Here is a 14,660-nt window from a genome sequence, read left to right as displayed (position 1 = left end):
TTCCACCCAGTCACCGAGTCTCCTCTCCTACTGTTAGAAGCCCAGAAGGCTGCGTTCTAATACCTCTGCCGGCCCAGTTTATTGAAAATATGGATTCGAGACAGGTATAAGTACCTTAGTTACTTTGCTTGTGATTATTAAAGTCTCCTTCCATGAAGATCTGAGAGCTATCCGGGAGGCTCTGACTGCACAGTTCATTGCACTGGTAGACACAATCTGTGGTTCACGGACTACGAGTTTAGGTCCTACATCGATGTGCCTGCCCAGAAAATTGTTCCGAGAGTACTCCGTACGAGGTCGTTATTACCATTCACTGACAAATTACTCTAGTACGACTGAGCTCATCATCCCATGTATGAGAATAGTGCGGAGTACGGAGTACGGCGAAGGGTTTTTGGATCTGGTGTCCTTGATTCACAGCAGAAACCGACGCCCAGGAGGCCTCTACATAAATCCCTGCGCAGCCCCCTCACTCTGGCGCGAATTAGGGCTACAACTGACACTATCCTCCGTATCCATGATCTCCGGCACACCCACGATAGTCTGCGCTGATGATCGTGGCTTGTCACTCAGCGTTTAAACAACGAAATTGGGGGATGATCAAGGCTCCCAGTGAAGTTTAGCCGCTTGCAGGTAGTGTGTATACTATTTGTTTGACCGTTTGTCGGACTCATACACGCCGTGTCGTTCGACAGTAACTCTACAGTCAATACGGTTTGTATCGTCGCTCCTCTCTTTGCTTCTTCTTTTTCTTTTCGCGATGCTCCGACTTTAGTTTCGGCTTGGACTCGGCCGTCGACTCGGTCGAAGCAGACGACTCAACCCACGCGCGGACGAACCCGTCTTCCGCACCTGTGAAGAGTGTCTTGGACTAGATTATCCGTGTCAACAGCCGCACATGGGTACCTTGGCTATGTAGGGGACCTACCTCCTCGTCCATATAAACTGTCCGGATAATCTCCGGACCATGACCGCCGGGCAAGCGCCAGACAGTTGAGCGGTCAATGTCCCATTTTGTTGCGGGGATGAGCGGGAAGAGATCGAGTCGGGGGTTGCTGGTGTCGCCCGCGGCGAGATATGAGCCCTGACTGCTGGGCAGGATCTGTACGACGTACTGGCAGCTGAGCAGCTGTCGGACGTCGCCAAAATGGATCGGACTGGGGTCATTGGCGGTAGACTCGCTGTCCGGGTCTGTGACTGGGTGGATGGAAAACACCTCGTCGTGGCTGAGCGCGTAGACGGTGTTGTCGGACAGGAATCCGGCACGGTGGATCGAGCCGTGGTTGATCACCTGCAGCAGCACGTCGTCCTCGTCGGCGATAGTCGTGTCGTAGATGTTGACAAGCCCGTCGGTGCTCCCGGAGAGCAGGACATGTCTGCGGGTGGGGTGGAATTGAAGCTGTACGGTCGGTAGTTGCCAAAGAAAATCACTTTGTTGAGGCACATACCTCGGTCACGTCATCATTGTGACTTTCGATAAACTCCCGCTTGGGCTGCTTTGGTGATCGCACGTCCCTGGAAACACGTCAGCGGCGGGGTCATGAATTTCAATCCGGGGGAGTGGCTGTACCAAAGCGCTACAACAGCCTGGGACTGTGCCAGCTCAGTTCCAGACACTATCGTGTTAGTTGCCGGGTCGCATTCGAGGGACAATATAGCACGTCCATTTTCTGAAAGGGCCCGAAATATTCCATGGCCAACCTCTTTAGCCACAATGCAAACTCCAACTCGCTGAATCGACAAGGAGAAATATACCCGTACTCAACTCCACGGCCGGGGCCGCGCCCCCTTTGGCGCGGATATCCCACAGCCGGACTGCACCATCCCGACCAGCCGTCGCAAGGTATCCAGATCCATTGACGTCTCTGTATTCCTTCAATGATGTCACGCCCGAATGCGCTTTTGTCGATGGGGTCGACACTAATCGCAGCGTTTCGCGGTCAAACACGCGCAGCGAATCATCCGAAGCTGTCGCGGCCAGGTGCTTGCCCGGTGACGACGGCGACGCCACCAACGAGTATATGTAGCTACGCGGAGGTAGGCTTAACGATGCGGCAGCCCTGGAATGGAGCTGGTGCATGAGGGTCTCTCGCACTGCTTCGGTTTGCGGGAAGGGATTGGAGAGATTACTCGGTAGCGGAAGATCAGGAGACTGGGCCGACTGAATTTCTTCCGTTGTATGAGGTGCTGGAGCAAATTACTATCGGATCATCAAGCTACAGAGTTGCTGCAATTTTTTTTTTTTTTTTTTCTTGTCTCGAAGTGCTCACGTTCAGTCTGGCCAGCTTGAGTGGGCCGCTTACGTGATGACCGCTCGACGGACCCGAGGTAAGCTAAACTGTAAACGGTAGGTCATTTTTGCGTATTCCAGCGGTGCGGCCGGTGCCGTATCGACCAGAGATTTCTTCCAAACTTCAAGGCTCGATACGACGTTCATCGAATGCTGCGCACAGAGGTATCTTAATCTTGTAGCAGGCCAGGACAGCTCACTGGACGAGATCCTTGAGTGAATGGCACTCATGGTATCCTCGTGAAACCATGGACTCGGTATCTCACAGCTCAAAAACGCAGCACTGGTAGGCCTAACATGTCCAGAGGCAATGCGTCGTTGGTACTTTGAGGGTTTGGGAGTTTAAATTATGAAGTGGTATGAGTGTTTTGATCTCGTGAAATCCATTGAAGACGTCCAGTACGAGAACTACTGTACCAAATAATACCAACATCCTGTATTTAGTGTTAGAGTTGGACGCTTCCGCCGATACAATTAAAGACTTTCAATCCAGCCACTAGAATGAAGACTTATACGAATCAGACTCATGCTATCGGCTGGACGGTAGAAGGATCAACATGGACATGATTTTCGGTGAGAAAGTCCCTAATCTTGGGCCTTTTGACATCGCGAAATCACCTGTTATTCGCTGGATGCAAGCCATGTCGTCTAGATGAGACGATGCCTGCATGAAACTATCGTAGTAGGAGGAGTGCGTATACCCTGTCAACTGTCACCAAAGGTTCTGGAATGCTACAGTCCGGTCACTGAGTTCCCCAACAGGCTTAAAGGATTCCTCCGGAGCGCCGGAACGAACCCAGCCGTATGCACGTCGAGATTCAGGGCAAGACCCTTCCCCACTTGGGAGACCCCCATCGAGGCCAGCGGTCATGCCGACAGCCCGACAGGACCCGTCAATACCTAAGGTACCTACTATGATGCGTCGACCAGGGTGACCTAGGTCGGGGTGACAGGGGTTCAAGTTTAGGGTTTAACCCTAATCATGCACACTAAACCTTTCTCGGAGAAACTCTCCGAGTTGGGGATTTTTGGGCCCCTGACCGGAACCCGGATCAGCCAGTCCGAGCCTGAACGTCCCGGCATGAAGAGAAATCATCTGGTTTTTGTGGCCAATTTTGGTCTCCGTTGATCGAAGAGGGGCCCGATAGCGTGCTTCGATCGACTCGAGGCGGAATTTAAATCTTCAGGACTTCTTTTGCCACTTTGACTTTCTCCAGAAAGGAGATCCGTACCAACCCTTACCAACCTTACCTGCTGGACGAGGACCTCTTCCCGCTGCAGACGACCACCCACAGATCACTCTTCCCAAGCGCCTGGTCAACGGCACACCCAGAGCCAGAATCCCAGACCGGACGGACCCAAGAAGCCGGGTCAGGCGTCTGCTCGGACTGGCCGAGGCTGCCAGGGCTTCGGCGAGAGATTGAAAACCCCCTGTCCGGCGGCTTGCATCAATCGGGTTAAGGGGCGGCGCCGGGCGGACTGGGCATTGCTTGGCGGGTTCCTCTCTTGGCAGCGGACGCCTCTGTTCCGGTTAGCGCCCAGTTAGTGCTGGAGACCCCGGGCGGGAGCATCCGCCAACCATTCCCAGCGCTTTGGTGCTTTGGCCTCTGCCGGTGTGGGCGGCCCACTGGGTGTATTACGCACCCAATGGCAGCCCGCCCGGATTCGGCAGGCCAAATTGGCTTGGGGCTGCCCGGCTGCATTCAGGACTTAATAGCGCCCAGTTAGTGCTGGAGACCCCGGGCGGGAGCATCCGCCAACCATTCCCAGCGCTTTGGTGCTTTGGCCTCTGCCGGTGTGGGCGGCCCACTGGGTGTATTACGCACCCAATGGCAGCCCGCCCGGATTCGGCAGGCCAAATTGGCTTGGGGCTGCCCGGCTGCATTCAGGCTTGGAAAAAAAAAAAAAAAAAAAAAAAAACAAAAGACACTGCATGGAGGGTTTCATGATTCAGCATGGACGAGCAGGAGGCGACTGAGTGAGTCATTTTCCATGCATTCAAAATGCACTCGTATCGATGATTTATTCGCGGCGGTATCTATCTCCAGCATCAGTCTCTAGCCTTCGGTAGTTCCTCGTAGGTTAGCTGGGAGGTGGATGAAGAGGCCTCGCTAAAAGTAGCCCATCAGCCCCTCCCGCCCAAGCTCCCAGTCCCAAATCTCCCTCCCGGATCATTTTGCAACGGCCATGAACTGGCTTCTCCCCGATCCGCTGGGCTTTGTACATTTTCATTCATGACTCGTCTTTTCCGCTTTTCCGCCCTCCCTTCGCACATCCCGTTGCGACTCTCGTGCGAAGATGTACACACATCCGCCTTATTCATATCACAATGCCTATCCACACACTTCCGCGCCCGCCATCGCCCCTTTTCAGCCGCGACAAAACCCGGACGCGACCAGTAGTCACCACCTGAACCACTCCCACACCAACCACGCAGCCTACGGCGGCGGCTACTCTCCCTACACTCACAGCAACGAATCTTTTACTGGCGTGGTCGCCTCTGGGTCCGATTCGACCCCGACAGTTTCCATTCCTGCGACCACAATTCCGTTTTCCTCGTACAAGTAGGCCGACCCGAACTTTTCTTTTTCCTCTCGTACTCGTACTGACGGATGGATCCCGGCAAAGACTGCCCGAACAGTACCCAGACTACGAGGAAAACGGGCGGCTTTATCATGGATACCGCCGCGGCGTCTACCCATTTCCCTGCGATGAGCAGGAAAAGGACCGGCTCGACTTGTTCCACAAAGTCCTGACCGAGGCCCGCGCTGGCGACGGGCTGCTCTACTCGCCGCTGCCACCGAGCCCCCGCATCCTGGACCTGGGCTGCGGCACGGGATTCTGGGCGATCGACATCGCCAACAAGTACAAGGATGCCACCGTCGTCGGCATCGACCTGTCTCGCATCCAACCCGAGAATCGCCCGCCCAACTGCGACTTTTACGCGCCCAAAGACTTTGAAGCGCCCTGGGCGCTCGGCGAGGACTCGTGGGACCTGATCCACATGCAGATGGGCACCGGCAGCGTTGCCAGTTGGCCGAGTCTGTATCGGCGCATCTACGCACACCTCCGCCCGGGCGCATGGTTCGAACAGGTGGAGATCGATTTCGAGCCACGCGTGCAGAACAAATCCCTGACGGAGACGGCTTGGTATCGCTGGTACATGCTGCTCAAGGAGGCGACGGAACAAACGATGCGGCCCATCGCGCACAGCGTCCGGCAGACCATGGCCGACTTGAAGGCCACGGGGTTCGTCGAGGTCGACCATCAGATGGTCGGTCTGCCGCTGGGCACATGGGTATCGGACGTCCATGAGAAGGAAGTCGGGCGCTGGTACAGTCTGGCGTTGTCCGAAAGTCTCGAGACCATGAGTTTGGCGCCGTTCAGCCGCGTACTCAAGTGGCATCCCGATCAGATTCGCGCGTTTGTGCGCGAGGTCAAGGCCGAGACGTTGAGCAAAGATATTCAAGGGTTTAATCTGTTGCATATTTATCGAGCGCGGAAACCTCCGGAGAATGCATAACCTTTTTTTTTTTCTCTTTCTTTTTCTCGTTTCACTCTGCTTACGAAATAGAGGGCGCCTGATGTCCTTCCAGCAATGGTGGCCGCTTTGCTCTACGTTATGATCGATCGATGGATGTTCTCATTGGATGGGAAACTTTTTTGCGCGAGTCAAGCATTTACGACGACATTTGAGTGCGCAGTCGTGTCTGGCGTCTATTCATTTCAATTCATGGATTTGGTCTTGCATGGTAATAGGATGGTTTAGTGGTACATGGTGAATGAATGTATGCATTGAATAGAATATACCTCTCCGTGTATCATTCAAGATTCAAATACTCATCCAACGCGCATCATGCTTCCTATTCTACTAGTTATTGCTTTCGTTTCCTTCCCCGCGCCCCCGTTCCATTCGGGCGCGCTTCGCCATCATCCACCGCATTCATCCACTCCCGACCCGCACCGGGACTCCGCCGACGCATCGTCCCCGGACCCACGGCAACGATCTCCTCCTCACTCTCGCTATCCGACAGATCCAGCAAGACCGGCATCTGGAACGTATCCGCGTCGGCGTCGTCCGCAACGCCGCCCTTGGGCGGCTCGATGGTCAGCACATCCGGCACGTCATCCTCGCGGTCGAGCCGTTGCTTGTGAATCTCCTCTGCGGGATGGATATCGTACTCGTCCTCGCGCTCCTCGTAGGGTACGTTCTCCTCGACCTCGACAAAGTCCGGCGCTAGCGCGGACCACTTCTGCGGGCTGACTACGGACCAAATGTAAATGCAGCCGGACTCGAGGCCGCAGGCGGCGATGAGTGGGCGGTTTGGATGCCACTCAACGACGCCCATCTCCTCGCGGGGTCCTTCGAGGATTTTCACGAGGGATCCGTGGCTGCGTTCCCAGATATAGATGTCCGGGTTCATGAAGGTTGAGGCCATGACGAATTCCCCCGTCGCGGAGAAGGCGACATGGTTCCAGCTAAGCCGGTTGACCACGTCTTGGAACTTGTGCTCGGTTTCAAGCTTGATGCTGCTCGGGTCGAGGCCCATGCCGAGTTGGGAGAGGTCCGGCATCAGGACCGTGCGGATGACCCGGTCGGAGCTGTTGACCAGCAGGTCGCGCCCGTTGCGCGCCAGCCGGATCAGGATGATGACGCCGTTGCAGAGCCGCGTTGAATGGATCGTCCGGCAGGTCTGCGTCTCAATGATATTGATCCATCCCTTTGATGTCCCGGTGATGATGTGATTGCCTAGCGCGGAGAAAATCGTCACGCATGTGCTATTCTTCGCGTCCTGCGCGGCCTGTTTGGCGGCCTTGGCGGCGTCCACGCCCTCGGCTTCCTGGTTCTGCGGTCGGAGGGGTGCCGACGGGAGGATGCGTTTGATCGGTTTCGAGTTTGAGATGTCTACTAGGACAGGCTGGTCTTCAAAAAGCGATGCTACGAACAGCCAGCTGCTACCGTCAGCGTTTTACTTCGATGTGTGTGCACATGGTGTGAACATACTGGTTGTACGGATGCAGCTCGGCGACATACACTGGCGCCTCGAAGCGAACCATGCGCACGCGCGAGCCATCCTTAAGATCCCACAGGATACATTTCCAGTCCTGCGACGAGCTCAACAAGTATCGACCATCTCTGGACCAGCTATTCCAATGTCAACACGCGGCACCAAGGGAATGCTTCGATGATCCTATGAATCGTACCTCAAAGACTGCACTTGTCGAGTATGCCCTCGCAACTTGCGCGCCACCCCATTTGTCTCCAGATCAAATACTACCACTGTTCCGTCTACCTAGACTTCCCATGAGCGACATGTATCAACACAGTCATCGACCATCCGTACCCGTCCCGCTGCTAGATAGTTTCCTTTGCGGCTGAACCGGAGACACGTCGCATGTCCGCTTCCTGGGTGAAAATGTCAGAGCACCTCATCCAATTTCAGATCGCATAAAGGGACGCACTTAATTTGCCAGTTAATGTCTCAGGATAGTCCTGAGCCAGGACAAAGGGGTCAATTAGAGCGAGGTTCATGATCAATGGGGCTCAAAATGCGGTGCACCATTGTTGGGTGACTGGGCAGTGATGAGAAGATGAGCAAAAGAAGCCTGCCTGGACAGTCCAGGAGGAAGTGAATAATATCAAGTTCGTTTTATTCTGGTCATGAGAGCTTCAATCGCAATCAGCATCCGCATTGAGAGCTCTGGGTTGGGCTGCTGAGGGTTGAACAATCCCACGTGCATCGACACAAAAAAAAAAAAGCGGGTAAATCACGTGACCAAATATGCCGCCTTTGACGACCCTCGCTCGCTGATTGGCTGCCGCGTCTCCCTAGCAAAACTCGACGCTCATCGCCGGGACAAAGTGAGGCAAACTTCAATCCTTCTTCAGCCCATCCTCGCCGTCCGCCATCCCCCCGTCCGTCTGCCATCCGAGACTATCGCGTTTCGCATCGCGGTATCTCTTCTGCCAGTCGCGGTAGTCCCGTCTTGCTGGCTTTTCCGCCTGGTTTCCCACAGTCTCCCCCCGTCGGAATCTTCACCACGACCGGGTCCCCGTCCGCCGGTATAACGGGCGCCCTCGTGGCAAGGGTTGCCAGAGGCCTTTTCGGCCAGCCCGTTTCTCTTCGTTCCCTTCCTCGCCGACGGTGCGGCGACGCACGCGCTTGATTTACGACGATCCCACCGGTTCGCCGCAGCGCCTTTGGTCGCTCCGTCTTCTCTCCGTGACTAGACCGCTCGTTTCATCCTTCTCCATCGTTTCGCTCACTCTTCATCGTCGAAAATGTCGAACGTCTACTTTCCCTACTCCAAGGCGCCGTTGCGCACGGTGAAGGAGATTCAGTTCGGTCTCCTGTCACCCGAGGAGATCAAGCGCATGAGCGTCGTCCATGTGGAGTACCCTGAGACGATGGTGAGTGTGCTGCTTCTTTGTCGCGAGTGCACCCCGGTGCTAACTTCGACGCAGGATGAGCAACGGCAGCGCCCTCGTGCCAAGGGTCCCAACGACACGAGACTTGGAACTCTTGAGAGGCAGTTCTATTGCGAGACGTGCGAAGAGGGCCAGAAGGAATGTCCCGGGCATTTTGGCCACATCGAACTGGCGACGCCAGTGTTCCACGTCGGTATGCATCGCCCGTGCGGATATGCATGAGGATAACGTTGACACCTCCGCACAGGATTCTTGAACAAAACCAAGAAGCTGCTGGAAATCGTCTGCCACAACTGTGGAAAGATCAAGGCCAATACGGTTAGTCATCCCTCATGGGATGGCAAATCAAGTTTGGCAGTGCGTAGTATGCTAACATGTGTGTGATCCCGTCAGAACGATCCCAAGTTCCTCGAAGCCCTGCGGATACGGGATCCCAAGCGACGATTTGACATGATTTGGCGCCTGTCCAAGGATATTTTGATCTGTGAAGCCGACCCTCCGGAGGACGAAGAATACAATGAAAAGGGCCCTAAGCCAAAAGGCCACGGAGGCTGTGGCAATGCGCAACCCGTCATCCGCCGCGAAGGCCTGAGCCTCATGGGGACGTGGAAGCCCAACAAGTCCGCCATGATGGACGACGACACGGACATTCCGCAGCCCGAGAAGCGGCCCATCACCGCTGCCCAGGCCTACAACATCTTCCGGAGTATCTCCCAGGAGGACGTCCGGATCATGGGGCTAAGCAATGACTATGCGCGCCCTGAGTGGATGATCATCACCGTCCTGCTTGTTCCCCCTCCCGTCGTTCGCCCCAGTGTCATCAACGGCCGGAGTTCAACCGGGTTGCGAGCTGAGGATGACCTGACCTTCAAGCTTGCAGAGATCATCCGGGCCAATCAGAACCTACAACGCTGCGAGCAGGAGGGCGCCCCGGAGCACGTAGTCCGCGAGTTTGAGGCGCTGCTGCAGTACCACGTCGCAACGTACATGGATAACGATATAGCGGGGCTGCCTAAGGCCATGACCAAGTCAAACCGCCCCGTCAAAGCCATCCGTACCCGTCTAAAGGGTAAGGAGGGCCGTCTCCGTCAGAACCTGATGGGGAAGCGTGTCGATTTCTCCGCTCGTACTGTCATCACCGGTGACCCCAACCTGTCGCTGGACGAGGTTGGCATTCCCAAGTCCACGGCGATGATCCTGACGTACCCGGAGGTCGTGACCCCGTACAACATTGAATTCCTACAGAAACTGGTCAACAATGGCCCGACCATCTATCCCGGCGCCAGATACATCATCCGAGACAATGGCGAGCGGATTGACCTGCGGCTCGCGCGCAAGACTGGTCAGCTTCTCTACGGATGGAAAGTCGAGCGCCATCTCCTGGACGGCGACGTAATTCTCTTCAACCGGCAGCCGTCTCTGCACAAGGAGTCGATGATGGGACACCGTGTCAAAGTGATGCCCTACTCCACCTTCCGTCTCAACCTGTCCGTCACGACGCCGTACAACGCTGACTTTGACGGCGATGAGATGAACTTGCACGTCCCGCAAAGTCAGGAGTCTCGGGCGGAGCTTCAACACCTCGCGATGGTGCCTCTGAACATCGTCTCCCCCCAGCGGAACGGTCCACTCATGGGTATCGTGCAGGACTCGCTTTGCGGGATCTACAAGATCTGCCGGCGGGATGTGTTCCTCACGCGCGAGCAGGTCATGAATATCATGATGTGGGTTCCCGATTGGGATGGAACCATGCCGCCACCTGCAATCATGAAGCCGCGGCCGCGGTGGACTGGAAAACAAATCATTAGCATGGTCCTTCCGCCGGGGTTGAACCTCCTTCGCGTGGAGAAAGATGGGGCGCCGCTGTCCGAGAAGTTCTCGCCCTTGAACGACAACGGTCTGCTCATCCACGGAGGCCAGCTCATGTACGGCATGTTCTCCAAGAAGACTGTCGGAAGTTCCGGCGGCGGTGTCGTGCACATAATCTACAACGAGTTCGGACCGGACCAGGCGATCAAGTTCTTTAACGGTACGCAACGTGTCGTCAACTACTGGCTTCTGCACAACGGATTCTCCATCGGTATCGGTGATACGATTCCTGATGCGGAGACCGTCCGCAAGATTGAAGCGGCCGTGCGCGCTCGCAAGGAGGAAGTTGATTCCATTGTCGCCAGCGCCACTGCGAACACGCTAGAGCCATTGCCTGGTATGAACATTCGTGAGACGTTTGAGAGCAAGGTTGCCCGTGCCTTGAACAACGCTCGTGACGAGGCTGGTAGTGCTACGGAGCAGGGTCTCAAAGACCTCAACAATGCCGTCCAGATGGCCCGCTCTGGGTCTAAGGGAACAACCATCAACATCTCCCAGATCATGGCTGTCGTCGGACAGCAGTCAGTCGAAGGGAAGCGTATTCCTTTCGGATTCAAGTACCGAACTCTGCCGCACTTTACCAAGGACGATTACTCCCCGGACGCGCGTGGCTTCGTGGAAAATTCGTACCTCCGTGGCTTGACGCCCACGGAATTCTTCTTCCATGCCATGGCTGGTCGCGAGGGTCTTATTGATACCGCTGTCAAGACCGCAGAGACCGGTTACATCCAGCGAAGGTTGGTCAAGGCATTGGAAGAAGTCATGGTGAAGTACGACGGGACGGTCCGGAACTCCCTGGGCGATGTTATCCAATTCTTGTACGGCGAAGATGGCCTCGATGGTGCTCACATCGAGAACCAGCGGGTCGACATCATCAGGTGCTCCGACCAGCAATTCCGCGAACGGTTCCGAGTGGACCTGATGGATCCGGACTACACACTTGGACCCGACGTCCTGGAGCAGGCCACCGAGATTGCTGGCGACATCGAGGTGCAGAAGTATCTCGATGAGGAGTGGGAGGCCCTCTGCGAGGACCGGGAGTTCCTGCGCAGCATCGCCAATGGAGACGAAGAGATGATGCAGCTGCCCATCAACGTCCAGCGGATCCTGGAGTCCGCCAAGACGACTTTCGGCATCAAAGACGGGTCGATTAGCGATCTTCACCCCGCCGAGGTGATTCCGCAAGTGCAGCAGCTCCTGAATCGGTTGGTCGTTGTGCGTGGCGATGATCCTATTTCCCGCGAGATGCAGGAGAACGCCACGCGGCTGTTCAAGGCGCAGGTGCGCTCGAAACTCGCCTTCCGTCGGCTCGTGACGCAGTACTCGATGAACAAGCTGGCATTCGAATACGTCCTGGGAGACATCGAGCAGCGGTTCGCCAAGGCGGCTGCGCACCCAGGTGAGATGGTGGGCGTGTTGGCGGCGCAGTCCATCGGTGAGCCGGCCACTCAGATGACCCTGAATACGTTCCACTTTGCCGGTGTCAGCTCCAAGAACGTCACTCTCGGTGTGCCTCGTATCAAGGAGATTCTCAATGTGGCCACCAACATCAAGACTCCGTCGATGACGGTTTATCAGGAACCGCACCGACGACATGACAAGGAGGCCGTCAAACAGCTGCGCAGCGCGGTCGAGCACACGAGTCTCCGCTCCGTGACCGAAGCGACTGAGATCTACTACGACCCCGATATCCAGTCCACGGTCATCGATGCAGACAAAGATATGGTCGAGTCGTACTTCATTATTCCTGAGGACGTGACCGATGACTCGAGCCATCAGTCGAAGTGGCTGCTGCGTATCATCTTGAACCGGCCGAAGCTACTTGACAAGGGCCTGACGGTGCAGGAGGTGGCCACGAAGATCAAGGAGGCGTATCCTCGTGACATTGCGGTCATCTTCAGCGACGAGAACGCGGACGAGCAAGTCATCCGTATCCGCCAGATCCAGGATTACAAGGACGACGAAGATGACGATGACATCGAGTACGACGTGACCTTGAAGAAGCTGGAGCAGCACCTGCTGGACACGCTGACCCTGCGTGGTGTCCCTGGCGTGGAGCGAGCCTTCATTAACGAGAAGAGCATGGTGCGCACACTTGAGGATGGCTCGCTGTATCAAAGCAAGTCCGATCCGCTCTGCCGCGAATGGGTCCTGGAGACTAGCGGGTCCGCTCTGAGCGACGTGCTGGCGGTGCCCGGCGTTGACACCACGCGCACATATTCCAATCAGTTCATCGAGGTATTCGAGGTGTTTGGTATCGAGGCGGCGCGCGCGGCGGTGCTGCGGGAGCTCACGCAGGTGCTGGCCTTTGAAGGTTCATATGTCAACCATCGCCATATTGCCCTGCTCGTCGACATCATGACCACACGGGGCTATCTGACGCCTATCACCCGCCATGGTATCAATCGGGCCGACAATGGTGCGTTGATGCGGTGCTCGTTCGAAGAGACTGTCGAGATCCTGCTTGATGCTGCCGCGTTCGGTGAACTGGACGACTGCCGTGGCGTGTCGGAAAATCTCATTCTCGGTCAGCTGGCCCCCGCGGGCACGGGCGAGTTCGACGTGTATCTCGACCAGAACATGCTCAACACGGTGGTGTCGAACAACGCCGGCATGGGCATGGTGGGCGCCAAGGACGGTGTCATGGGCGAAGGTGGTGCAACGCCGTACGACACCGGCTCGCCAATGGTCGAGGGTGGTTACATGGGCATTGTGGATGCGGACGCCAAGTTCTCTCCGATCCGGCAGGCTGGGTCGGAAACGCCGGGAGGGTTCAGCGCGTACGGAGGACTGGGCAGCGGCTTCAGTCCTGCGCCGACCAGCCCTGGCGGCTACTCGCCGAGCAGTCCGTTCAACCCCACGAGCCCGGCATCGCCTGGCTTCTCTCCGTCGTCGGGCTATTCGCCGACTTCGCCCGGCATGTCCATCACCAGTCCCCGGTTCGCGGCGTCTCCTGGATTCTCTCCGGCCAGCCCGTCATTTGCACCGACGTCGCCCGCCTACTCACCAACGTCACCTAGCTATGCGCAGGCGTCGCCATCCTCGCCGACATACTCGCCCACGTCTCCCGGCTTCTCTCCGACGTCGCCGAGCTACAGTCCGGCGTCGCCCAGCTTCAGTCCGGCGTCGCCTGCCTTTAGCCCGACGTCCCCGAGCTACAGCCCGACCAGCCCGGCGATCGGCGGCGTTGGTCGACATTTCTCGCCGACCTCGCCGACTTCTCCCAAGTACTCGCCGGCGTCCCCTGCGTGGTCGCCGACGAGTCCGGAGAACTATTCGCCGACGTCGCCCAACCTTGCTGGCTCACCGACGTCGCCTCGCTACAGCCCGACGTCACCGCGGTACAGCCCGACATCGCCGCGGTACAGTCCTACGTCCCCTCGATACAGTCCGACCTCTCCGGCCTACAGTCCGACGTCGCCTCGACAGTAGGACGCTGGCTGAATATATCCTGATTTGTACCACTACGAGTTTGTCTGTTTTTCGATCGTGTTGTCATTACACCTTGTTTGGGGAAGTGACTCGTTTATGGATTCGATGTTTATTGTCATGATTGCAGCGGAAGACCGTTAATATCCCGCGATATTTTTTCCTCCTTGACTGTGCTGTTATGGGTTCATTCAAAAAAAAATTACCGAGATGCCCCAGCCCTTCGATAGCCTGGAGTTCAGAGATTGTTGTTTGCTTTGATTCATGCATGCATCCATACGAAGCTGCTGCTTGGTCAGTTGCTGTATTTGTGCGATTGTTGAGGTTCATGTACACAGGTTGCGACGTGGTCAGGACAATACAGTGTGTTTGATTTGATCTTCTCATCGCCGTGTAGTTGATGACAGTTGATGCGTTGATTGCCCCAGTATATCCATTATATAACAGTGATAGTAAATGCCGAGTTATAACTCGTAACTCAGCTCCGACCAGGTTACAACATCAACGAGCATCTGTACAAGTGTCCAGTTCAAACCCTCTTATTAGTCGACAGTCATCGACCTCGTGATCATGATTTCCCGATTTTCCACGGACATGATGCTCTTTGCGCAATAGAAATCCCCGCCTGCTGCATCAGTAGCA

The 14,660-nt window shown here is 56.1% G+C and overlaps 4 protein-coding genes across 4 annotated transcripts; 2 read left to right on the top strand and 2 right to left on the bottom strand.

Annotated features, from left to right (window-relative positions):
* Positions 1–706: 706 nt before the first annotated feature.
* Positions 707–2,080, bottom strand: VTN31DRAFT_1145 (uncharacterized protein; the record flags this gene model as incomplete). Its single annotated transcript, XM_069401170.1, has 5 exons — positions 707–871; positions 929–1,399; positions 1,449–1,515; positions 1,571–1,670; positions 1,756–2,080. 5 exons carry the CDS (start codon positions 2,078–2,080, stop codon positions 707–709), a joined length of 1,128 nt encoding a protein of 375 aa, XP_069264001.1.
* A 2,508-nt stretch (positions 2,081–4,588) lies between these two features.
* Positions 4,589–5,813, top strand: VTN31DRAFT_1144 (uncharacterized protein; the record flags this gene model as incomplete). Its single annotated transcript, XM_069401169.1, has 2 exons — positions 4,589–4,854; positions 4,919–5,813. The coding sequence occupies 2 exons, from the start codon at positions 4,589–4,591 to the stop codon at positions 5,811–5,813; spliced, it is 1,161 nt and encodes a 386-aa protein (XP_069264000.1).
* Positions 5,814–6,165: 352 nt separating this feature from the next.
* Positions 6,166–7,823, bottom strand: VTN31DRAFT_1143 (uncharacterized protein; the record flags this gene model as incomplete). Its single annotated transcript, XM_069401168.1, has 5 exons — positions 6,166–7,243; positions 7,296–7,436; positions 7,496–7,584; positions 7,636–7,697; positions 7,754–7,823. 5 exons carry the CDS (start codon positions 7,821–7,823, stop codon positions 6,166–6,168), a joined length of 1,440 nt encoding a protein of 479 aa, XP_069263999.1.
* A 750-nt stretch (positions 7,824–8,573) lies between these two features.
* Positions 8,574–14,021, top strand: VTN31DRAFT_1142 (DNA-directed RNA polymerase II subunit RPB1; the record flags this gene model as incomplete). Its single annotated transcript, XM_069401167.1, has 4 exons — positions 8,574–8,702; positions 8,757–8,913; positions 8,968–9,038; positions 9,114–14,021. The coding sequence occupies 4 exons, from the start codon at positions 8,574–8,576 to the stop codon at positions 14,019–14,021; spliced, it is 5,265 nt and encodes a 1,754-aa protein (XP_069263998.1).
* Between the last annotated feature and the right edge of the window lie 639 nt (positions 14,022–14,660).

The sequence above is a fragment of the Thermomyces dupontii genome (assembly GCF_041956625.1).
Source record: "Thermomyces dupontii strain NRRL 2155 unplaced genomic scaffold VTN31scaffold_1, whole genome shotgun sequence".
NCBI classification, from domain to species: domain Eukaryota; kingdom Fungi; phylum Ascomycota; class Eurotiomycetes; order Eurotiales; family Trichocomaceae; genus Thermomyces; species Thermomyces dupontii.
Note: the sequence above shows the minus strand (reverse complement) of the source record. Positions and strands in the feature narration are given on the sequence as shown.